The sequence below is a fragment of the Dipodomys merriami genome, unplaced genomic scaffold, assembly GCF_024711535.1.
Source record: "Dipodomys merriami isolate MVZ:Mamm:240054 unplaced genomic scaffold, mDipMer1.0.p SCAF_34, whole genome shotgun sequence".
Lineage (NCBI taxonomy): Eukaryota > Metazoa > Chordata > Mammalia > Rodentia > Heteromyidae > Dipodomys > Dipodomys merriami.
In genome coordinates this window covers 16,300,990-16,326,190 of record NW_027204937.1, presented here as the reverse complement: position 1 = coordinate 16,326,190, position 25,201 = coordinate 16,300,990, and the positions used below count along the sequence as shown (strand labels likewise).

Below are 25,201 nucleotides of genomic sequence, written 5' to 3'. Positions count from 1 at the left end.
CTTGGAAACGTCAGGGGTCTAGAAGCAGAGGGCGGGGCATTCCTCCGGGAGGAGACAGAAGGCGGGACCGGTGCTCTGAGTCCCGCCCCATTCCCGTTGCCCCGGGAAACCCCGGGTTGTAACAATAACCTGCTGACGCGCTTCTGGGAGGGATCCTTTCGAGCCAGTGGGTGGAACGCTCCTGAAGCGGACCAATGGGAGGACTTGGGATCCGCCTCCACATAACCCCCTCCCCGAGAGCCGGGACGGAGGCGGGGTCGCGCCCGCCTCTTCTCCCCCGCTCAGTAGGCGGCGCTGTGGCGCACAGGGGCTTAGGCAGGGTCGCCCGGAGCTGGGAGCTCCGCGCCCTCGTACCCGTTTGCTGTCTAAGCTGTCGGCCGACCGAGGATTCCGCGGCCCGGGGCGAGCTCGCCCCGCCCCCTCCCGCGCCGGGCCCGCCCCCCTCCCAGTCCCCCGCCCATCCCGAGGTGCAGCCGGCGCTGAGCGCGGCAGGCGCGGGAGCTGGCGCTGGAGCCGAAGCGGCGGCGGCATTCACCGGGCGGCGGCGGCGGCGGCGGCGGCGCGGGCTCCCGCACGGGCTCGGGCTCCGGCATGGTGCAATCCGGCCTCGTCCCGGGAGAGCAGGGCCCGCACGCGGGACCGGCGCCCGGGGAGCGGCGGCAGCGGCGGTGGCGGTGGTGGCTGCAGGCGCAGGCAGGCGGCAGGTGCTAGAAGCCAGGCTGGGCGAGGTGTGCACCCGCTGGGTTCCCGGGCCGCCGCCCCCTCACTGCCGGGTTCTTTCGCTCTCTCCGTGCTCCCCGGCGCGTCCAGCCCCTGGCCTTAGCGCCCCGGCTCATGGCGCCCCGCGGTTGAGCCGGCGCCGCCAGGGACCCCTCCCGTGGGCCTCCCCGGGGCGCGCAGATCCCGGAGCCGCCCGCCCACCCTCCTCGGAGTCTCCCTCCCCTCCTCGCCCGAGCCGGGCGGGACCATGGCTGCGAAGCTTCGAGCGCATCAGGTGGACGTGGACCCGGACTTCGCGCCGCAGAGCCGGCCGCGCTCGTGTACCTGGCCCCTGCCGCAGCCCGACTTGGTGGGCGACGAGGACGGAGCGCTGGGCGCTGGGGTGGCCGAGGGCGCCGAAGACTGCGGGCCGGAACGCCGGGCGACGGCCCCCTCGATGGCCCCAGCGCCGCCGCTGGGCGCGGAGGTCGGACCGCTGCGGAAAGCCAAGAGCTCCCGGCGGAACGCGTGGGGAAACCTGTCCTACGCCGACCTCATCACCAAAGCCATCGAGAGCGCCCCGGACAAGCGGCTCACGCTCTCGCAGATCTACGACTGGATGGTCCGCTACGTGCCCTACTTCAAGGATAAAGGCGACAGCAACAGCTCGGCAGGCTGGAAGGTGGGGGCGTCCGGCTGGGGAGGGAGGCTAGGGGCCGCCGTCTCGGGCTTTCGGGGGCTGCTAGGTGCGTCTGGGCTCTGGGCCACCCCTAGGGGTCACGGAGTGTGCGCCCAGGGCGTGGGGCCGTCCGGCAGACAGGCGAGGGCGTGCTGGGAGCAGCTGTGTGCGTGCTCCCTCGCCAGGAAGGATGCGGGGTGGGAGGTCTGGCAGGGTGACAAGGGACGGCCGCTTTGAGGGGTCCCTGGGGAATATCCCTACCACATCCTGGGTGTGTGTGTGTGTGTGTGTGTGTGTGTGTGTGTGTGTGTGCATGCGTGCGCGCGCGTGTGCGTGATGGTAGGAACCCATGCTGCCCAGGCCACTGACATTGAGGAACCCCCAAGCTCCTTGGAGTTTGCTTTGTGTTACTTCCTTTTATTCACTATACCTGGATACCTTTTTTCTTTTTCGTTTTTCTATTTTCTTTTTTTTAAGAGCTGTAGTCATGACTTGGGGCCACTGGTTGCTTTCCCTCCCAAATCTCTCCACTGTGCTTTCTGGAGCTGGCCCAGGGTGATGAGTGCTGTAGGCCGTGAGTCCACAGTTCATTCCCTTCACCCTGGGGCACTAGACCAGCCTGGGGTGGGGAGTGTGACAGGTGACCTGAGATGTGAGTTCTCTGTGGGGCAGGTGCTCTCATCACCCCTTACCTGGACCAGCAGTGGGGGACAGCAGTGATGACCCCTGCTGGTGGGAGGGTGGGATGCTTAGCACTGGAGATTGATCCCTTCCCACCCTAGGCAACCTGTCTTCCACCTTCTTGGCTTTTTGAGCCCAAAGACATCTAGGGGGAGGGGGAGGGGCTGGGGTAACCCAGGGAGACCTTAGCATGGGGTTGGGGCATCTTGGAAGAAGACAGGGATGGGGGTTTGACTGGATTGTGGCCTCCTGACCCATCTCCTTTTCCATTTTGTTGGAAAATGGGGGTAGTCTGTGCCTTGGGGGGTGAGGTTGGAGGGGGATTTGTGCCTAGGAGGTAAGCTGCCAGGCTCCCTATGGGAGAGGCATGTCTATCTCCAAGGAAGAGGCTGCCCCTGCACCCTGTGGTGGCTGCAGAGTCCAAGGAAGTGGGTGTGCCAGTGGAGGAGGGGAGGCCTATGGACAGACAGCAGCATTGTAGAGATCTGGGTGTCTTGACTTGGACTCTCAGGTTTTGTGCTGGCAGCTCTTCTGCCTTTCACTGGCTCACTATGGGGCAGGAACACAGACTAGAGTAGACATGAGTCTCCTTCCCCAATCTCCTTTCCTGTCCCCTTGGATCCACCTCCCCTCCCCCCAAAAAACCAAAACAAAACACAGCTTCCTCTTAAGTGTGTCCTGCCCTTGGGCTTTGCACCCTATCTTCCTCTGCTCCTCTACCCACCCTAGTGTCACTCTAAGGATGCTTCCTCCTCCAGGAAGCCCTCCCTAGCCCTTGTTACTTGGCTTAGGACTCCTCTTTCTCTGGCCCTCTCCAATACCTGCAGTGGACATTAGTCACTCACCCACTCTCCCTCACCTTTGGAAGACAATGGCAGCATTGGTGTCATTCTGTGGCCACATCACTCAGCACAGAGCCTGGCATCAAAAAGCCATCAGTGTGTGGGAGAGTGGAGGCATGTGTGGATAGTATAGAGGATGTGGAGTTGAGGAGAGTGCAGTGAGCCACAGCAACCCTGAGAAGAGTGCTGTGGACCAGGGCAGCCTCCCCGCCCCCCGCCCCCCCAGGGCTTCATGCTGGAGGTGGAGCTCCAGCCAGACTAGGTGGATGAAAAGAGGTGAAGAAAGATGGGAAAGGGGGACTTGAGGCTGGAATCCAAGAGACTGCTGTGGTTCCTTGGGCATCTCAAGGCCAAGCTCTGTGCCAGGCCTCTCACATAACCTTAATGCTCTCAGCAATCCCTCAGATGGGTTTTATTTGCTACGTCCCGTTACAGAGGATGATTCTGAGGTCCAGACTGGAAGAGTAAGCTGCCTGAAGTCATACACTTAGAAGATGGGAAAGCTGAACTCCAATCCAGGGGTTTTACCTTCCAAGGTCCCACCAAGCCTCTGGAACAAGGTCTTGATGGTGTGGAAGGGGATGCTTAAGACTTTCCAGCAGAAGCAGATATAAATCCTAAAATGTGGTGTGAGTGTTCTTGGCGAGTTCATTTCTCAGACTGTGAGACTGAGGCCTTGGAGTGTGATAGAACTCTTCTGAAGATCTCAGTGAAGAGAGCAGGCCCTGGACAAAGGCCCAGCTCTCCCAGCTGCCCTTTGGATGTGGTTGCCACTGCACTATACTGCTGGGGACACACTGATTTTCCCATGCCAGGCTCCAGTTCTGGGCTGGGGCATTAGAGAATAACCTCGGGCTTGAGTTCTGCTCTGGTAAAGCCCTGGTAAAGTTAAGCCCTGGTAAAGCACTGGAGGGGACTTGCCCCATGTCCTGTGTCCCCAGACCTCCAAGAGGCTTCCTTGCACTCTCAATCCTGCAGCTTCCTGCCTCATCTCCTGATAATCTCAGGTTGACTGGAACTGCAGTACACCTGTGGTAACAGGCCTAGGGCCCATTAGTCCTTCCTTCTTCCCCTCCCCCACAAAAGTGTTGCACTTGACTCCCTGGGGTGTGTGAAAGCCTGCATTCCATAGGGTGGGGAGACCTTGGTCCTGCCTTTTTTCTCACCCAGGCCCTTTGTTTTGAGACAGACTGGGGCGGGGTGAAGTAGCACCCCCTTCCTAAGGTGGGTTAAATATTCTAGGGAGCTACCCCCTCCCCAAGGTAGGTTAAATATCCTGGGGAACCAGGTGGGTCTTCAAATGGAGGGCTGTACTTAATCTGGGCCATCTCTGGATTAGGGGAGAATTTGGTTGTTGGCTATACAGCCAAAGGCAGGAGGTAGAAGTGTGCATGTTGGATTTAGAAAATGATATGGGTATGCTAGGCTGGAATCTAGAGATTCCTGACTGGCAGGGAAGTGGCATCAGAAAGGTGGATTTAGTAGGATAGGGAAGACCTTTGCCCTGTGGTCCCATCTGTGATGTAGAGAGGTAGTCCAGTGGGGTTTTGGACAGTGGTTGGAGGAGGCAGGGCGAACCGCAGGAGGACACCTGAATCAGACCCAGACCTGGAAAGAGGCTGTTCTGGAAATCCCACCAAAGGGGCTGGTCATGTTCTTGGGATGGAGGGTCTCAGGCCTAGATCAGGGTTTGGACAGGAGACACCTCTCCTGTGTTCTAAGAGTATAGAAATCTGGGTAGAGCCTCCACACTCTTCAGATGCTCCAGCTTCACTTTCCCTTGGCCTACAACTCCTCCAGGAAGCCCTCCAAGCTGCTCCTAGTCTTACTGCTGCTTCTACCCAGGGCCTCTAGAGTTGTTCTGCCTCCTTTTGTGTTTCCTGGCTGCCAGCCCCTTTGAGAGCTACCAGGCCAGGTTTGGGCGTTTCCCATTCCTTTCCCCTCTCCCCAAGGGGAAGAACACCATAGATGGGGACTTCCCTTCTCCCGCAGGCTGGAGCAGCCTGATTGCTGAGGGTGGGATCCGAAGGCCAGTGCCCACCTCCCAGCCCCCCATCTGACCCTGGCCCTCACCCGGTTAGGTTCCAGGTGGGGTAGGGAACTGAAAGGAAAGACAGGAGCAGGGTCTTGCTACAGACAGTGGTTGTGAGTGTAGATCACCCCCCCCCCCCCCGCCCCTCGCAGCCTGCTCCAGCAGGGCTCCCTCCTCCTCCTTTGTCCTCGGGGATCCCCAGCCCCAAGGGCTGGTGGGGGTGCGGGAGGAGGCGGTGTGAGCCCCGATTAGGGGTGTCCTCACCCCCTCTCACTGCACGAGCGAGGGGCTGGCAGCTGCCCGCCTCCTGGGCACGAGCCCGTGCCAGCCGCTCCTGGCACAGTTGCTGGCACGCCCGGCAGACTCCCACGGCCACCTGCTCACACCCACCCACTAGCGCTGGCGCGCTGCGGGCCCTTCCGGCTTCCCGGGCCTCCCGGCGCCCCTCCCCCGCCGCGTGCCCCCCCCCAGCCCCCTCCGCAGTCCCCAGATCCCCGCGGACTCCTTGCTCCCTGCCGGCCCCCCGCACAAGTTGGGGAGCTTTCCAAGAGGGGCCTCCGGGGGCCTCCAGGGTAAACGCGCGGCGGAGGGAGGGGTGGGGGCTGGAAGGCAGGCAGGCAGACAGACCGACAGACAGGGTGAGGGCCCCGCCTGCCACCTGGCGCCGCTCCAGCGGGACGATGGCGGGCAGCGCCGTGCCAGGCGGTAATTGCAGACAGACTAATTTAAAGAGATGAGACGGTTATTTTTAACTCGCGTTAAGGTAATGAACGGCGCGGGGGGTTTGCGGGTTCGAAAGTTCAGCGCCCTCAGCCCCCACTTTCTGCGAGTCGGGGGGTCCCCTCTCTGCAGGGCCTGAGGGCTTCAGCATCAAGCCTGGTGGGTGCTGTGGGAAGGGAGGTAGAGGAACAGGGAGGCCTTGGCAGAGGGCCTGTCCCATCAAATCCTCCGGGCCACCCTTCCCGGTGGGAACACGACTCGCCCTGAGGTCACGGACCTCCGAAGTGGAAGACCCTCACACTCCAGCGCTTCCTGTGCCATTGGGGTGGACTCCGGAGGGGGTGTGTGGGAGGGGGAGAAGGACTTGGATTTGGACTTTGAATGAGGGAGGAGCTTGTTCCTTGCAGCCTGCCTTCCCCTCTTTGGGTGGGGCCTCCGGTCTATCTGAGAGGGCTGAGGAAGGGGTGCTCGTGAACTGCCCAAATGAATGGCTGTGAGCCTCTGGGATGGGGGTGCTTCAGCTGTAAAGGGAGCCCTTTCTCATCTTCCCTGACCTCTCAGAACTGACCCACCCACCCCTCCCTACTCCTGTTTGTAGGCCCGCCTCCCACCCGGGGCTGGGCACTTGGGAAGTGGGTTGGGCCCCCCTCTCCCCCTAGACTGGTGCTCACCCCTCCTCCTCCAGGATGAAAGTAGTGGAATAACCTGGTGCCCACTTTGGCTGCCCCCACGCCCTTCTAACACACTTCCAAGGGACTGGCAGCTCAACCTCCTGAACTGCTGAACTGTGACCCTGCACATCCTTCTGGTCCCTGGTGTTATTTGGGATCACTTGGAGTCAGATCCAGGTGAGAGAGGACAGAGCTCCTGTGGGGAACCTGATTGAGTGTGAGCATGAGCTGGAGCCAGGTCCTCTCCTGTTTCAGTTCTGTGTCCTCCTGAGTGTCCAGAGGGCTTTAACTCAGTCTCTGACCCTTTGGGTCTAGGAGAGTAAGGGATTCTTTGGACCGAGGCATGTAGTATTGAGAGGGCTTTCTAATGGACAGTATAGGTGTGCATGGTCTTAAACTTGGAACTTCTGCTTAAAGAGGCCCACCCTGCCCAAGGCAATACCCAAGTGGCAACTATTCTCCCAGCATAACAAGGAACATTCATGGCAATCCCAGCTGGCTCCCAGATCAGGCATATGGAGAGTTCAGGGTGTTGGGTGGGCATTAACTCAGGCTCTTGGGCCTGGGTATGGTGCTCAGGGGGACAGCTGGATTTGGAGCACCCCCCCCCTTTTTTTCCTGGCACCCTAGTTACCATGGAAACCAACTCCTGTTTGGGAGGGTTTGGCTGTTTGCTGCCTCTCCCCACCCCCCAACCCATATGTGGAGGTGGGAGGGGGGCCAGGTGGCGTGTAGGGGAGGGGCCTCCCACATCCCTCCCCCATGGGCCTCCCTCTTTGCTAAGAGAAACCTTTCTGGTCTCAGAGGGATGCCTCTTGTAGGAAGGGGAATGAGTAAGAGACGGTGCTAGGCAGTCAATTGGGCCCTCCACACATAATCTCTGGGTCCTGTCAGATATGCATTAATTGCCCCATTTTCTGGTTGAGGAAATCGAGACATAGCTGGGATGTTGCAAAGCCTGGATTTAGATGCAGACATGTTTGCTTCTGCCATTCTTCTCCATCTCTCAATGCTGCACCACAGCTAGCCCTCCTACCCTAAGTCCCTGCTCCACTCTAGAGCTCTCCAGGGCCAGCCAAGCCCAAACCATGCTGTTGTTGAACTCCTCGATCCTCTTGTATTGCTGTCTACACCCCACCCATCCACATTTCTTGCTCCCTCCGATCTCAGGCACCCTGCACTGCCACCTTTATACCCAGACAACACTGGAGTGCTTAATCTACACCCACTGCCCTTGTTACCAGTTCTCTGTGGCTATTGCCTTGGGACACCTAGCAGAAAATAGTTGGGGTGCTTAGATAGTTTGATTGTAGACCTATCTTCAAGGGACTGGAACACATCTCAACAATTTCTACCTGGCTGGTGACCAGAATCACTTTGAAGCAGCCCAAGTTACCAGTGCCTATCTCATCCCTTCTGTCAGACTCAGAGTTTGGGTTCTGGAATCTGTTTGTTTGCTTTTTTGGATGGTCATGGGGCTTGAGCTCTGGGCCTGGGTGCTTTCCCTGTGCTCTTCAGCTCAAGGTGAGTGCTCTACCACTTGAGCCACAGCACCACTTCCACTTCCAGTTTTCTAGTGGTTTATTTGAGATAGGAGTCTCACAGAGTTTCCTGCCCAGGCTGGCTTTGAACTGTGATCCTCAGATCTTAGCCTCCTGAGTAGCTAGGATTACAGGCGTGAGCTACCGGCGCCCAGCTGGAATCTGTATTTTTTTAAAAGTATGTCCGGAAATGGATCATTCTGGATTGATGCCTGAGGTGGTAGCTTCCTGGCCTCCTGCCTGCTCCCCTCTACTTGTCCCAAAGTAGACCAGTTTCTTCTCCAAGCCAGCTTCCCTAGTGGGACCCACTATTCTATCCATGTGTTTGGAAGGATGACTATAAAGGGATTGGAAGGTTTGAAGGATGAATATAAAGGGATTGAGCTACTGCTCCGGCACCTATGCCCAGCCTCATATCTTAGGAGTCATGCTGTATAGGACATGGGTGGAAAGAAGGGAGCCACAGCCACGGCCACTGTTCTGCTATAGACAGCCTCAGCTGCAAGAGGAGCAAGGGGAAATGCTCAGCCAGCCTCTCTGGGACTGGCATGGTGAAGAAACTAAGGATCACAGTCCCTATCCTGTCCTGCTGGCTTTCTGGTAGTCAGGGAGAAAATAGGGGCAGGGTGCACATAGCTTAGCACAGCCTGATTCAGTCCTGGGCCCTAGGGTTACACTCCAGACCTGGCCCCTAGCTCCATTCCTTTCTAGTCACCTTAGCTATTCTGAACGGTTCCAACTTAGCATTCCACTCACCATGTGCCAACGCATACATTTTTCCATTTCATTTTCATTTCACAGCCACCTTGTGACACTGGTATTGTTACTATCCATCCATATTTGCAGATGAGGAAACTCAGAATGAGAAAAAAATAAAGAGGCTCTAACAGTATGCCATCAAGAATGCAGAAATGGGATTCCCCAGGGTTAGCTCCACTCTAGCCCAGTGCTCTCCCCTCCCCCCATCATCATCTCTCCTCCCTTGCAGTTTAGCCCTGAGGCTTCTAGCCTGGAGAATGGCCCTGCATTCCTGGCTGCCTTTCCCACACAGTTCCCAGGGTAGCAGCAGACCAGCCCGATGCCCCCCTGATCTGCAGATCTGTTACCTAAGGTGGGCAGTGCTTCTCAAAGGGAACTGAACCTTGACCTTGAGGGCTTGTCAAACCTGGGAGGTCGGAGGACATTCTGATTGAGGCTGTCAGGGTTAGGTAATCAGCTATATGTGTTCAGAGGTGGAGGAGGGGAACCTGACAAAGGAGGTCAAACCCTTAGGACTTTGGGAAGCCCAGCAGGAGAGGAGGCTGTAGAAATGAGTGAGTGGCAAGCTTAGGAGGCATTCTAGGCTATAGGGGAGACCGAAATAACGCAGAAAAATCACCTGCGAGTGCTGTAGAGAGAGTGGGGGAAGGGAAAAGGAAGACTGGGGGTGGGGGTAGGGAGGCACCCAATTTTGTCCTGGTCCTAAGGCGCAGGGAAGATAAGCCTGAGACTGGGTGGAGGCTGGCTGGAAGAGTCCAAGATGCCAGCTTGATATCTCTGCAGCCCCCTTTGGTACTGTTAGGAATTAGGTGAAACCTGTGGTTAGGATCCTGGGAGGCCAAGGGAATGGGCAGAACCTAGTTTTTACCCTCTGTGAGGTGCTGGGCAATTGAGCCTCCTTCTTGCTCTGAAAAAATAGGATAGTAATAGGACTCCATTAGCTTCATTGTAGAGATTAGAGGAAGATGAATATAAAGGCCCCAAGAAGTCTTAGCAGATGTTATTACTGCCCTTCCTTGCTCTAAGAAAGGACTGGAACTGCTGTGTGGAGGGGGCTCCCTTACCTTCCCCTGAGACTCACTGCCTTATAGGTGTATTATTAAAGAAGTCCCCCTCTATCCCTACCTACCTACCTTTCTAGTCTCTAAGATAGAGGACAAAATGGCCTGCCCTTAATCTGGCCCAAAGCTTTTAAACCTCCAATGCTCTGCCTCATGGCCTTGGGGAGACAAATAGTGGGTTTGAGGCTCCTTATTTTTCCAGATAAAGTGACTTGTTCAAGGTCACCCTGGAATCTAGGATTGTTGCCCCTAAGATTTTAGCTCCTTTTTTGCTTCCCTGGCAGGCTGTGTGTCCTTGAGCAAAGCCTTTCCCTCTCTGGCTCCTAGTTTCCCTTCCCCCCCAACACTCTGGGAAGCTCTGAGGCCTCCTCCTTCTCCCCACTGTCCCCTCCCCTGTCCTCAGCTGGCCTCACCACCTCCGCCTCTTGTAACCTGAGCTGGGCAGTGGGGGAAGGGGCTTGCCCTCTGCCAGCAGCACCTGCCAGCTGAGCAGATGTGTGGAGATGGAGGCCCCAGGAGGGGAGTAAGGGCTCCTAGCCAACAAGACCTGTGCTGGGGCCGCAGCGCTCAGCACACCCAGCCCTTGCCCCTGGCCTCTGCCTCTGCCACTCGCCTGAGCACTTGTTCATTTTTCAGTGGACATTCATGGCTGCTCCATGTCCTGAAGGACCTCTGAGGCTCTGGGAGAAGACAGATGGCAAATGAGGCCGGTGCCTCGGTCTGGGTGGGCTGCCCTGGGCTCCAGAAGCCCCTTGGCATAGGGACAGAGGGCCAAGGGCAGCCCTTGGGGGCAAGGCCAGTGCCTGTGCGGGTGGCCGTGCCCCTGGGAGAGCAGATGGTTCTCTTGGCGCTATGCCCACTCCTCCTCCCCCCCCTCCCCAGGAGCCAGCCTGCAGGGCTGGGGCACAGCTGCTAGGCCCTCCCCAGAGCCAGGCTCAGGGCAGGGCTGAGTGAGGTCACCACAGCTGCTCCCTGGGCCTGGGTGGAGAAGTAGGGAGGTGTTGCTTATGTGAGGGAGGGGCTCCAGCTAGAGAAGCCCCAGGCTTTGCAGTTAGGGGTTGCTGAGACAGTGTAACAACCTCTGCTCCTCCTCTACTCTAGAGATGCTTGGTCTCAAATCTTCCCTGGAGGCACCTACGGGCAAAGGAGAGGAGTTGGGGCCCTGGATGTGAGTTCCTACACCTACACCTACGTTAGACTATGAGACTTTAGTTTCTTATCATAAAATGGGAATAGTAAATTATCTCATAGGGTTGCCACAGAGACTGAGCAAGGTAGTAATTGTGCATCCAGCACATGGCAATGTTCAATAAATGGTAGTCCTAGCATAGTGATGCACTGTATTGAGGAGGCTGAGGTAGAAAGAGCGTGAGTTCCAGGTCAGCCTACATAGTGAGACCTTGTCTTAAAAAAACAAGTGAACAGTAGCAAAAAGGTAGTCCTTTCCTTCTACCTTGCTGGATTCTCTTGAGGAATGAGAAAATGTTGGGAAAAGATAACAGGAGCTGAGAGCTACAGGCAGAAGATAGGAAGGAGGCCCAGGTAAGACCCTGGTAGGGGTAGGCACGATGTGGAGCACTGGCCTGAAGTTTGCTGAGCTGAACCTGCAAAGAAATCTCAGGCCCAAGTGCTCAATCCTGCCTTCTGACTTCTGAGGGCCTCAGGAGTCAAATAGGGAAGCAGGCTCAAGACAGGGAGAGTCTAGTCTTCAGTAAGATCTCTTCAGTAGCACTATAGTTGGGGTTGGAGTGGGACAGAGAGTCCTCTGGACTTAAGGAGGGGATCAGGAAAAGGCCATAGGCTGGCCATAGCAAGAGAAAGGGACAAGGCTCTTGAGTGTTTGTCTGGTGTGGGACCCAAGTCCAGGGGTAACAAGGAAAAAGCCATGGGATTTAGAGCAGGGATGAACTTGAACTTCTGTTGCTGGTTTCTTAGCTGCTGGAGCTGATAGCATGAACTCGCCTCTCCCAGAAGAAGAAGGGGTTACCACAGCCTGACTTCTCATGCCTTGCTTCAACATATGGTTTCTCCAAGACCCTGGCTGGCCACTTATACCCATGTTGATCTTGAGCACAGTACTTGGCATCTGCCTGTGCTCCCAGCTGCCTTTTTTTTTTTTTTGGTGGGTCGTGGGGCTTGAACTCTGGGCCTGGGCGCTGTCCCTCAGCTCTTCAGCTCAAAGCTAGCGCTCTACCACTTGAGCCACAGTACCACTTCCGGTTTTCTGAGTGATTTATTGGAGATAAGAGTCTCACGGCTGGGTTGGGAAGGTAGCTAAGTGTTAGAGCACTTGCCTTGCATGCCTGAGGCCCTGGGTTCGATTCCTCAGCACCACATAAGCAAAAAGAAAAAAGACGGAAGTGGCGCTGTGACTCAAGTGGTAGAGCGCTAGCCTTGAGCTGAAGAGCTGAGGGACAGCACCCAGGCCCAGAGTTCAGGCCCCACGACCGGACCCAAAAAAAAAAAAAAAAAAAAAGAGTCTCACGATCTTTCCTGCCCGGGCTGGCTTTGAACTGAGATCTTCAGATCTCAGCCTCCTGAGTAGCTAGGATTACAGGTATGAGCCACCGGTGCCTGGCTCAACTGCCCTTTTACACCTCCTCCACTGCAGATCCTAGTACTCAAGAAACCTCCTTCAGGCCATCCTTATTACCCTTTCTTACAGGAAGCCCTCCTAGATTATACACCTCAGCTGCACCACAGGGAGTCAGACACAGATACATGTTCCTGGGGCAGCATGGAATGAGGAGCAGGGACCAGAATGAGGGATGCTCTGGGGCTCTGAGACAGGGAGGGATGGGAATTGTGATATGTGAGTCTCCCTGTGGCTATTGGAGTTGTTGCTATGGAGGCTCAATGTCACAAGAATGAAGTTGGGGTACCACCCCTTGCCCTTGCCCTTTTTTCATACAGGAAAGGAGAGGAGGGGAGGAGTCCTGGAGGGGTCAGAGTCCCACAGGATCTCTACTCTGAAGAAGTACTGGGTCATTATCCCCATCAGACAAGCAGGGTTAATCTCCTAAAGGAGGGACTGAACTGAGACTCTATTAAAAAGAGAACTTACCCTGGAGAGGCCTCCACATCCAATCTTGGGGGGACTCAGGACTGAATTCTGGGAATCTGGGGATTCCCCCAGCCTCAACAGAGGCCAGAAGGTAGCACAGAGTCAGTGGAAGTGGGAAACACAAGGTTTGCATCTTCTGTCTCTGATGAAAACCAGGAGAGCTTAGATTTGAGAGCCAAAGTAGAGATGGTGCCCAGGGTGGGCAGCAAAGTGGAGTGCCCCCTGCCACCAATGGGGGAGGGTTTGGAAGAGAAATGACTTTGGAGTCAACAAGCCTTCAAGTTGGCTTTATAACTGGCCAGCTTTAGGGTATGAGGAGTGATTTAACCCACTGGAGCCTCAGTTTCCCCCATTGTAGAACAGCCGACCCTAGTCACAGCATACTTGTAGGATAAAAGGCTCGCCTACGCCTGGCATGTGGCAGGTGGCGCCTTTCTCCTGTCTCAGAACTGGAAGCATACACTGGTGGTGTGCTAGAGCTGGCTCACACTGACTCCTGAGATTTATCGTGCATGCTTCTTCCTAGTTCTGCACTTGGTGACATCATGCTGGCAGCTTCACATGGACTACGATGCGAGTATCCACACCACAGAGAGCAGCAAAAGCTACAAATCCAATCTGGGGATTTTCCCTTGTGGAGAGCTGGTGGTTAAATATTTACCAGCACACCAGTGTTTATACCCCCCTAGAAAGAGTAACCTTTCCCAGCACCCCCTGCCCAGAATCAGAGCACTGGAAGAGGGCACAGAGAACATGGTAGATCATGACCCCAAAGTTGTCCTCTAGGCTTTTGTTGTTGTTGTGATTGTGGGTTTCAACTCAGGACCTGAGTGCTGTCCCTGAGCTGTTTTGCTCAAGGCTACTGCTCACCACTTTAAGCCATGGCTCAAAGTGCTGGTTGTCTGGTGGTTAATTGGAGATTAAAAAAAAAAAGTTTCATAGACTTTCCTGCCTGGCTGGCTTTGAACCACAATCCTCAGATCTCAGCCTCCTGAATATCTAGAATTACAGGTGTGAGCCACCAGACCCTGCTTCCTATGGACTTTTCTTAATCGTAGTGGGGGCAAAACAGGAAGAAAGGCAATAGTGGGCTGTGGCTAGGCCAGACTGTCTAGAACACAAGTCCATGGGCCCTTCTGGGCCTGGGAAGACTGGACACAGTTGTAGAACCGAGGAGCTCCCTGTAGGCAGGGGACAGCAAATGGTGGAACTTCCCACCACCCCGCCCCCTAACTCCTGCCTCACAGGCCTGGCAGGTCCCTGGCTGGTGAAGTGAGATTGGATGAGGTTGAGCTGTCGGGGAATGAAGCTGTGCTGGGAGGAGAAATGAGGTTGTACTGGAAGATAAACGAGGTTGTACTGTCAGGGAATGAGGTGGTACTTGGAGGCAAGGTGAGGCAGCATTATTAGATAAATGAGGTTGTACTGTCAGGGGATGACATCCTGCTGGATCAGTCAGGTCGCACCATCAGAGAACACAGCCACACCACAGGAGGAAGGAGCGTGTCCGACTTGGACGATAAATGAGGGTGTCCTGCTGGATAAATGAGGGGGCCCGTCAGGTGAATGGAGTGCTGTTAGCAAATGAGGTTGTACTTGCTGGATAAATGGGACTGGTGTGCTGGATAAATGGGGTTGTGCTGTCAGATGAATGCATTACTGCTCGTGGGCGAAAGGTGTCCTGGGAATAGATGAGGGTGTCCTGCTGGATAGATGAGTTTCTGCTATCAGATGGATCAGATCCTGTCCATGAGGGAGGCACTATCAGCAAGGTCAAGGTTATTCTGCCCCACAGGGGTGCCCGGAGTGTCACCTGACCTAGGTGTATGAGTGGTGAGAGACCATGGTGTGAACAATCCCGGGTCCATCGGTGGAGCAGATGGAGGTCTGGAGCAGGTAATGGTTTGTGCACCCTACCAAGCCCCAGTTCAGCTGTCCCAGAAATCCTTCCCCCTTCTTTAGTTCCTTCTTAGCATCATGTCGAGCCAACTTTCCACTACCCTGCTTGCTTCTCACCCTGTCATATGCTCTCAACCTAGTTTGGAAAAGCTGCTGTTGTGTGTTGGCTAAGGCCATCTCATTTAATTCCCCTTACAACATAGTATTACTCCATTTATTTCATCAATGCTTAAGTGCCTCAGATGTGCCAAACATTTTTTTATTGTGCCAAAACAGTAAAAAAAAAAATTAGGTAAAGTCATTATCCTCATGAGAGTTATTTTTCATATGACAGTCAGAAAATGGCTAAAGCAGACAATAAGTAGTACATAGGTTGTAGCCCTTATCTGAAATGCTTGGGCTAGAAGTGTTTCAGAGTCTAGAACTTTGGAATATTTGTATAGACCTCACCAGTTGAGCATCCAAAACTTACTACCATGAAACTCAGAAAGATTCAGATTTGGAGGCACATCACATTTTGGGTTTGGGGGTTAGAAATATTCAACCTGTATTAATTTAGAAAGTGATCATTTTCTAAGGGAGTGGTCCAGAAATGTCAGGGAAGAGAAACTTTTTTTTTTTTTTTTTTTTAAAGAGTGGCTAGGATGGGCCTTATTGCAAAAATTCCCGTTTGTGGGCTGGGAAGGTGGCTCAGTGGTAGAGCGCTTGTCTTGCCTGCATGAGGCCCTGGGTTCGATTCTTCAGCACCACATAAGCAAAAAGAAAAAAGCCGGAAGTGGTGCTGTGGCTCAAGTGGTAGAACGCAAGCCTTGAGCTGAAGAGCTGAGGGACAGTGCCCAGGCCCAGAGATCAGGCCCCACGACAGGACCAAAAAAAAAAAAAAAAAAAAAAAGACCTGTTTGAACAAAGAGAGGAAGTCTCTGTGGGCATTTGAGGGAAGGGGTCCTACTTTGCAAGTTGGAGGGACAAGAAGAAGCAGGAAGAATGTCTGACAGATCTTGGAGGGTCTGTGGGCCATGACAGGGCCTTCATTCATCTGGGATCTGGTGAGGATTGGATGAGATCCCAGGTTTGTTTTGTTTTGTTTTTTCTTTTTTGATCCCAGGTTTTTAAAGACCCAGGTTGGCTCTGCTATGTGGCTGTAGAAAGTGAGGGTAGAAGGTCTATGGAGGACCTGGAGCTTTTGAGTACCTTGCCCCAGGGCACACTGTGAGTGTTGGGGCAGAAACTGGCATCCAGATCCAATACCAGAGCCTATGCACTTTGCCCTGTGTCTGCCTTGCCAGCCTTCTCTCCCTGGGGGGTGGGTCCTGAGGAGTGAAGGCTATTCTTCCTGCCCAGATTCTAAAGGAGAATGGGGTGGGCATGAGATGGAATCACTGTCCTTTTCCTCTGCCCCCAGAGGTCTCCCTGGAGCCTCACTAGAGAGTTCCTATCTCCTAAAGGAGCATGCACCAGGCCTTGGTGTAGGTCTGGGAGGCTCCAGAAGCCAAGCCCAGGTCTGGGCACCAGGGGAGCTTGGGCATGCCAGGGCTGTGGCTGTGGTGGTGGGTTGCTAGGTGACTCTAAGAGGGAGCCTGGTTACTGCTGCCTGGCAGAGGAGGTGTCTCCCTCCTCTACCTCCCTTACCTCCTCCATGGCCTCTGGCCTCCCAGGAGGCCTTGTGGCTAAGTGAGAGTTGTGATTAGTGCTTGCCATTGGAGCCTGGTAAGGAGCTCTGATTAGTACCAGGTGGCTGGGCTGCATAGCCCGCACTTATCTCAGGGGGCACAGCCCTGGTGATGCCTGGTATAGAGCCCAGCTGAGGAGCTGGGAGGCCTTGCTCCTCACTCAGCTCTGAGCCACCTCCCTTCATCCTGCAAGACCCTGGGCAAGGCTTGTCAACCTACTTCATCTAAATGGCCTGCACAATCTGTTCCTGCCCAAGTCCATGGTTTTTGAAAGGGAGAGTGCTGAAAAGGCTGGACCCCGCGTATTTCTATTTACACCTCAGGGGCTTAAATGTGTAACACTTCAGCTGAGAGAGAGAGAGAGAGAGAGAGAGAGAGAGAGAGAGAGAGAGAGAGAGAGAGAGAGAGAGAGAGAGGGAGAGGGAGAGGGAGAGAGGGAGAGAGGGGAGGGCGAACCTCTAGACTGGATGATGTAAGAATTTTCAGTGTCAAACTGAAAAGGTTCCTGGAGTATACCTGGCCCATGTCATCACTTTCTGGGGAGAACAGCTGAGTGCTGAAGAGGAGGGAGGAAGGATGTGCTCTAAGGTCAGGTTTGGTGGAGTAGAAAGAGGACCTTGCTGGGGCCCTTTCCTCCCTCCCCCCCTCCCCCAAGGCCTGGGCTCACATCCTTTCTGTGTCACAGTTCCTGGGGCCACCTTGGGCAAGTCTTTTCTTTTTCCTGAGTTGAACAAGCCAAGGTGTCAGGCTGGGGGTTGAGTTCTCAGGCACCTGATTGGGTTAGGGGAGCAGGGGAGGAGAAAGCAAACTTTCATGGACCTGAAAGCATATCTGGAGTAATATGAAACTTCTTTAAAAATGTATTTGTCAAACAAAGTAGGTATATTATGAAGTGCATGCAAAATTTCCTTGAATTCTAAAGAAGGAAGCAAGCACTAGGACTTAGAAATGTTAATCTTGCAATGTTGTCCCCAGTCATCTTACCCTACTGGCTTCTAGCAATATTGTACAAGAAAAGTTTGAAGAAAACATGAATTCTGACTTCCAAAAATCTCTGGGAATTCACTGACACTCTTCCCTTCCCTCTGACAGAATGTAACATCCTTTAAATTCAGCATAAAATTAACCTGAAATCAGTACTTGGCTTGGTGCCCAACAAGCTGTGTGATCTTGGCAACTCAGTCTCTGAGCCTCTCTCTCCTCATCTTGAGCTAGAGATCCCAATCCCTGACTCTCTAGAGTCTGACATAATGATTACATGAGATAACTAGAGTGCCCAGGGATGAATAGGCTAGTGTTGATTAAGTGCTGGTACCTGCTATAGCATCCTTTCTCCTCCCCAAAAGCACTCTAGGCCAAGCTGGCACATAGTAACACTAACAAAGAGGTGTGACCTGAAGGACCTCCAGCTGGTGGACTGGAGAGGTGGGAGGTGGAGCCTCTGGAAATCCAGAGAGTCCTGTGGGGGAAGAGACCTGAGGCCTCAGAGGACCTGAGCACAGGTGTGGGGAGGGGCTGGGGAGCCAGGTGCAGGGGTGGAACGGGAAGGGGGTATGTACCTGAGGGAATCACTCCCTGGGGGTCAAGCTTCCCTCCTCACAGGGCCCCAAGAGAGGCTAAGGCAGGACAAGGCTGGCAAGTCCCAGCTGTTGCCTTCCAAGTCACAAGTGCCAGAGACAGTGAGCCAGGTGCCTTGAGGGTCGACTCAGGACTTGGAATTGGGGCTAGTTAACAGTGGAAGGTATCCTGGAAAGCAGGAAGGACCTCTGGAGGTGGGTGGAGAGGAGGCAGGAGAGAAGTTAGGGTGTGTCTGGGTAGACTGGAAGCTTTAAGAGCAAATCCATGATTGGGCAAAACTAGATGGTGCCTGGCATCACTGCTTAGTTGTGGGACTGTAGGCAAGTTACATCATGCCTGAGTTTGGTGGATTAAATGGGTGATACTAGCTCACCCTTAGTGGTTGATGCTCAGGACAGCTGTCCTCACGCATGATGTTAAGAAGAAGATGGTGACAGGAGGCCTGTGGAGTGACCTAGGAAGTAAGGTCTTCTGGCTCAACAACCGTTTACAAGCCCCTGGAGTGCTCACCAACACTGAACTACAGTTTGCTCATAGAAAATGCTAACAGCTCCAGCCCATTTTTTCAGAGTAGCTCAGAGACTGATACACAACCATGGTCACACAGGTAGGTGGCCAAAGACCTGGGCATCCTGCCCAGTCCTCTGATAGACAAACCATGTTGTTTGCAAAGAAATATCTAAGCAGGGAGGTAAAGGCCACCAGGTGAGAGGGAGGTCCAGCCCAAGTTCAACTCTAGGTTCCTCTGTCCCCACAATAGGCCTAGTCAAAGCAGTGCAGGAACTAAGATAAAGATACAGGCAGGGTGGCAAAGGTGAAGGTGCCTAGGAACTGCAGAAAGAGATGTGGAAGGCGGGCTCCAGTGCTTATGCCTGTAATCCTAGTTACTCAGGAGGTTGAGATCTGAGGATTGTGGTTCAAAGCCAGCCTAGGCAGGAAATTCTGTGAGATTCTTCTCTTCAGTTAACCACCAGAAAACGGGAAGTGGTGCTGTGGCTCCAGTGGTAGAGAGCTAGCTTTGAGCTGAAGAGCTCAGGAACAGTGCTCAGGCCCAGAGTTCAAGCCCCACAAAGGACCCCACATTCCGCCCCCCCTCCCCCGAAAAAAGGAAGTGGAGCCTTAGGCAAAATACTTTGGCATCTCTGAGCCTAGGTCTACCTGTCTGGAGATGGGGAGTGTGCAGGGACTGTAAAGGCTTCATTTTGAGGACAGATCTGTGCCAGTGGGTAGGAAAGGATGGCTGGAGAGCCGGGCTTGCTAGACATCACAGTAGGAGCTGGCTAAGGTCTCCATGGCCAGAGGTGGCCCTTGGAAGGGCTTCTTAATATCCAAGGCCTCTTTGGAGTTTGCAGGAGCTCAGAGAAAGGTGAATCTCCATAGTCTCACCTCTATACCCACCTTGGGGTCTCCCAACCTAGCTCCTTTCCCTGGCCAGACCCTCCCAGCAAAGGGTTAACAGTCTTCTCTACCTGCAGTTGCATTTTAAAGACACGAAATTAAAGCAGGTAATTTATTCTCCCCACACACGAAAGAGCAATTAGTTCTAAACAGGGCTTAATCAGTCACCGCGAGATTGATTTCTGGAGCCCTGGGTTTTCGGGCTCCTGGCGCCATGCCAGGCTGGGGAGGGAGGGGGGCGGACAAATGAGCCGCGGCGGCATGAGCCCTTACATAATCTGCTGGGGGGGGGGGGGAGGGCAGGGTGGCAGCCTGGCTAGCCCTGCGAAGGGCTTGGCTGAATTGGGGAGGAGTGGTCCGGTGGCCTCCTGTCACCGCTCCCCTGCAGGATCAGAGGCCCTAGGGAGTGGGGTTGGGGGGGGGAGGAGGGCCAAAAGCCCCAGCCCCGCCCTGAGGGCAGGGTGGGGTAGGGTGGGAGTGCGCGGAAGCGGTTTGTGGGAGAAGATGGATGGGTATTCAACATTTGTCCAACTTGGTACTTACACCTGCAAACCCCTCTTCTCCCAACTCCCTCCCTCTGTCTTCCCTATTTCTTTCCCGTCCCCTTCTGGCTTTTCTCTCTCTCCTGTTTTTGTGTTTTGTTTCCTCCTCCCCTCACGTTACCCAACCTCGTCCTCCTCCACCCGTGCCCCTGTCTCTGGCCACAGAACTCCATCCGGCACAACCTGTCGCTGCACACGCGTTTCATCCGCGTGCAGAACGAGGGCACCGGCAAGAGTTCCTGGTGGATGCTGAACCCTGAGGGCGGGAAGACGGGCAAGACCCCGCGGCGCAGGGCCGTGTCCATGGACAACGGGGCCAAGTTCCTGCGCATCAAGGGCAAGGCGAGCAAGAAGAAGCAGCTGCAGGTACCCGATCGGTGCCCGGACGACAGCCCCCCGGGCGCGTCTGCCCCGGGGCCCCTGCCTGCCGCCGCCAAGTGGGCCGCCAGCCCGGCCTCGCACGCCAGCGACGACTACGAGGCGTGGGCCGATTTCCGCGGGGGCGGGAGACCCCTGCTCGGGGAGGCGGCGGAGTTAGAGGACGACGAGGCCCTGGAGGCCCTGGCGCCATCGTCGCCGCTCATGTACCCGAGCCCTGCGAGCGCGCTGTCGCCGGCGCTGGGCGCGCGCTGTCCCGGTGAGCTGCCGCGCCTGGCGGAGCTGGGAGGCCCGCTGGGCCTGCATGGCGGCGGCGCGGGGCTGCCCGACGCCCTGCTGGACGGCTCGCCGGACGTCTACGGGCCCCGGGCCCGCGCCGGGACGCCGGCCTACTTTGGCAGCTGCAAGGGCGGTGCCTACGGCGGGGGCGGGGGCTTCGGGCCGCAGGCGCTGGGCGCGCTGCGCCGCCTGCCCATGCAGACCATCCAGGAGAACAAGCAGGCCAGCTTTGTGCCCACCGCCGCGCCCTTCCGTCCGGGGGCGCTTCCCGCGCTGCTGCCGCCGCCGCCGCCCGCGCCGAGACCCGGCCCCGTGCTGGGGGCGCCCGGGGAGCTGGCGCTGGCGGGTGCGGCTGCCGCTTACCCCGGCAAGGGCGCGGCCCCGTACGCGCCGCCGGCGCCCTCGCGCAGTGCCTTAGCCCACCCCATCAGCCTTATGACGCTGCCCGGCGAGGCGGGCGCTCCGGGCCTGGCACCGCCCGGCCACGCTGCAGCCTTCGGGGGCCCGCCCGGCGGTCACCTTCTGGACGCGCTGCCCGGGCCTTATGCGGCCGCAGCCGCAGGACCACTGGGAGCCGCTCCGGACCGCTTCCCCGCAGACCTGGACCTCGACATGTTCAGTGGGAGCCTTGAGTGTGACGTCGAGTCCATCATCCTCAACGACTTCATGGACAGCGACGAAATGGACTTCAACTTTGATTCAGCCCTGCCTCCACCTCCCCCCGGCCTGGCCGGGGCCCCGCCCCCTAACCAGAGCTGGGTGCCGGGCTGAGGGCCTCCGCTCCTGGGTAGCCTGGTCCCCTGCCCAAGGGACCTCTGTCTTCCCGTCCTGATCCCTAGGTCCCCACCCCCTATCCAGCTGCGCCGGAGGAATCGGGTAGCTTCAGCCAGCTAGAGACCTCCTTCAAAAGTTGATGGCAGAGGGAATTGGGAGTGAGCTGCTGGGAACCCCCACCATTCCTCACCCCCTTCCTCCTCCCAGGGCCAGAAGCCTGGGAGAAGAGGCCCAAACCAGGGTGTGTGGGGGAAGTGGAAAGGAACAAGGTGGGCCGCCTGGTGTGGATGCTGGATGGGGAAGCCACCTAGAAGATGGGGCAGGGGCATCTCTACATCTTCAGTTTTGTTCTGTGGAGGCATGACAAACAGGCCAACACAAACTCCCATCTGATTCTCAACTGACACTTTCCTCACTGGTCTTAGGCTCACCACTAGAAGCCAGCAAAACTCACTCTCTGTAAAACTCACACCTACCTGGCCATCCACCTGAGTAGTCCTATTCCAGCCCTAAGCCACCTTCCCACCACCCCCAACCCCATAGTTCCCCATCTTCCTCCCATCCAACTGCCCCTCTCCCGCAGTCATTCAACTCTGCAGTCCCCATACCTCCAGTACTAGTCACAACCTCTCCAGCAGGCCTCAGCTCCAGATCCACTCCCTAATCTGATGACCCCTTCTCCTTGCCAGTCCCTGCCCCTCCCATATTTATAAGTGTCCAGTTGGGGGCGGGCGGTAGGTGCGGCTTCCCCAGCGCGTATAGTAGGCAGTGTACTGTGGCCGTGCCGTCAGCGTGTGCGTGTGCGTGTGTGCCGTGTCAAGGCCGTGTAGAGTGCATTGTACAGCATATTTTCATGAATAAAATTGTTTTAAATATTTCCCGCGTGCGTTGGGCTAGCAGGAGGTGGTGGAGGTGGAGAATAATCTGAAGTGATTGGGTATAGGATGGGGGTCCTGTGCCTGCTGCTGTTGTGGCCTTGTGTCTGGGTATGTATCAGCATTAGCTGATGAAGAGCACATTGGTTAAGCGCCTGCTGAATTTCTTATGCTGGAGATGTGCCTTGTGGAGCCCTGCACCTGTTTCTGTGAACATGTGAGTGCAGGAAATTTCCAGCCTGGGGAGTCTGGCAAGAAGGAGCATAGATATTTACTGAGAACCTGTCTCATCTAGGTTTTGTATGGCATGGGTTTTGTTCCCATTGTACAGAAACAAGGTCAGAGAAGGAAAATAACTTAGGAAGATGAGGGATGGGGAGCCTTTGGAAAAGCCTCTGTTAGAACTATTCCCTCCCTTTACCAGATCTGTGGCTTTGCGCACATTTCAACCTTGGTAGCCTTGTTTTGCTGGTCTTTTACTATAGCACGGTAGCCCCCACAGTGAGGAAAATTGTGTAATACTCAGCCCAGGTCCTGCACGCACCCATTCCTGCAAGGAATTAAGTTAACACCTATTAAGTGCCAGTCCTTGTACCAAGATTGCAGCATGGGTAGGATCTCAGCCCTGAAGGAACCTGGTGGAGTGGGGGGTGCTGTCTCAGTGAAGCCTTGAAGGATAATTTGGCACTGGGAAGGGAGGGATTCAGTCAGAGGATGTGGCATATTCAAAGTCCCAGAATCAAGAAGTATGTAGATTCCAGAACCAAAAGCAGTTGTATGGCTGAGGCTCAGAGATGGAAAGCTGGTGACAGGGAGGCATCAGGCCAGAAGGGATAGCAGTGGGAGAGAGGCTGGGCCAGGCTGAAGTGCTGATGGTGACTCACATCAGCGAAGAGGGAAAAGGACAAGCTCACTTAGATTATGGATGGAGTCATTGCAACTTGGTTGTGGATTGGACATGAAGGGGAGAGGTGTCAGCAGCAGATAGGACTGTTCCCTAAAATGGGAAACACTAAGTGGAGCTTTGGGCAAATGGAAATCTTTGGGGCCTGGGAGAGAGGAGAGAGGTCCATTTGAATGACATTTTCAGGCATTAGGCAATAAAGTGGCAGGATGGTGATGACACCTGGATAGCAAGGTCAGACAGGAAGTCATCTGGACTGGAGAGGGAGAGGAGAGACAGGAGCAAGATTATCGGTGCTTGGACTGGCTTGGGGTACAGCCTTGCGGAATACAATAAGCAAAGAACCCAGGTCTGCTTTACCCTTAGGCAAAAGAAGAGGAGGAGGAGCAGGGGGTGCAGGGGGTAAGAGAAGGAAAACTGGGATTCAGAAAGTCGTTAGGGTCTGTGAAAAGACTGGTGGGTCTTGGAGCTCCAGGAGACTCATTTTCTTGGTAGCAGTAGTACCTGTCTTGTATATTTGTTGAAGAAAAAGGATTGGAGTCTGAGGCTGTATTAGCAAGGGGCAGAGCCAGGGTCCTGCCCTTGACTATATGTCCCCAATGCTTTCCTACAGTGTCCTGGTCTCTGAGGAGGTAACCATAGGCAGGGAAGCAAGTTGAATCTGCACAGGTTCAGGCTTAGAAGGAGTGTGGGTGCTAGCACATCTTTGGTGGATGGCGTGGGGGAATGGGGGGAATGGGTAGGGAGCATATAGAGACTGAAGGGCCTCCCTGGGACCGATGTCTCGGTCCCACCCAATAACCAGACTCTAAAATGGTCCAGCTGAGTCTGGGCTCCATATGGGCTGCAAAGCTGCCCCCACCCTAAGCTGCTAGAGGGTGGGCCTCTGGTGTACATGTGCAAGGTCTGTGTGTGTCCATGTCATGCCATATGCATCTGTCTGTGTGGGCCTGTGTGTGTGTGTGTGTGTGTGTGTGTGTGTGTGTGTGTGTGTGTTAAGTGTTAGTGTGCTGGAGGGGGTGAGGAATAGTGGAGGTCTCTTCTTGTCAAGGGTGCACATGGCTGAATGTGTGTGTGTGTGTGTGTGTGTGTGTGTGTGTGTGAAAGTGAATCCAGTCTCTGCCCACATGTGTGTCAAATGCCCTCCCGCTCCTCACATGTGCACCTCGCGCTCATTGCTCTCTGGGTGTGCCTGCCTGTCTTGGCTTCTCCCTCCCTCCCTCCCTCCCCCCTCCTCTCTCTCTCTCTCTCTCTCTCTCTCTCTCTCTCTCTCTCTCCCTCCCTCCGTGCATCAGGCTGGTACTCCCCTGCCTGGAACGTCTTCCAGGCTGCTCTGCTGTCTGTCAGAGGGGAGGGGAGCAGAGGGACACTCCAGCCCCTGGGATCCAGCCCAGCTCATGTACAGGGGAGCAAGGAGCCTACCTCAGAGTCATGCTTGAGCTGTGCCTGGCTTAGGCCAATGATAATTTCACAGACAGCTTCTGTCCTGCTGGGCCCCATCCAGAGAAAGGGGACAACACCCCTGCAGCTGGGGGTCTGCCATTGGCCCTTCTCCGCCAGCCTTGGAGCCCAGCAGACGCACCCCCCTTCATGCCCACTCCCTGGGAGGCGTCTGACACATGATTTATTCATAAAAAGCCATTATTTGTGCCAAAGAAGAACTGAGCTGCTCGCTTTTTAAGTGCTGATAATGCTCTCAGCCTCCCTGCCTCTCCTCCTTACCCTCCCCTTCCTTCTCTCTCTCCTCTTTCCTCTCCTCTTCCTTCTCTCTCCTGCTTCCTCCCCTTCCTTCTCCCTCACCTCCTTCAGAATTCTTATTCTTCTCCCATCCCCCATCCTTTCACTCCAACCCTCCCTCTATTTCTTCATTGTTCTCATCTCTTCTCCCTCCCTTCTTCCCTCCTTTTCTCCCCTCCTCCCCCACCCCCCCTGCTTCTCCACAGTCAGGGGGATGGAGCAGTGTCCAAGCTTGCTCAGAACCAAGTGGCCCAGTTTGAGGAGGCCTGCTCCAGCCCAGAGCCATATGGACCCTACCCCTTTGCCTCAACCTTTCCCTCTTCAGGATTGTGGGAAAGCTGAACGGGATGAGGACTGGCTGGGAAAGAGGGATCACTGGAGACAGTTCTAACCAGCTCATCCAATAGTTAAGGAGTTG

General features: G+C 55.4%; 1 protein-coding gene across 1 annotated transcript; it reads left to right on the top strand.

Annotated features, from left to right (window-relative positions):
- The first annotated feature begins 512 nt into the window (after positions 1-512).
- On the top strand, positions 513-22,127 carry LOC138803282 (forkhead box protein O6). Its single transcript, XM_069987098.1, has 2 exons — positions 513-1,381; positions 20,002-22,127. Exons 1-2 carry the CDS (start codon positions 968-970, stop codon positions 21,262-21,264), a joined length of 1,677 nt encoding a protein of 558 aa, XP_069843199.1. The 5' UTR covers positions 513-967; the 3' UTR covers positions 21,265-22,127.
- The last annotated feature ends 3,074 nt before the right edge of the window (positions 22,128-25,201 follow it).

Excerpts from the sequence above, each read along its gene's own strand:
- LOC138803282 (XM_069987098.1), top strand. The coding sequence starts at position 968 with ATGGCTGCGAAGCTTCGAGCGCATCAGGTGGACGTGGACCCGGACTTC. Across the intron at positions 1,382-20,001 it reads ACAGCTCGGCAGGCTGGAAG|AACTCCATCCGGCACAACCT; the intron begins GTGGGGGCGTCC and ends CTCTGGCCACAG.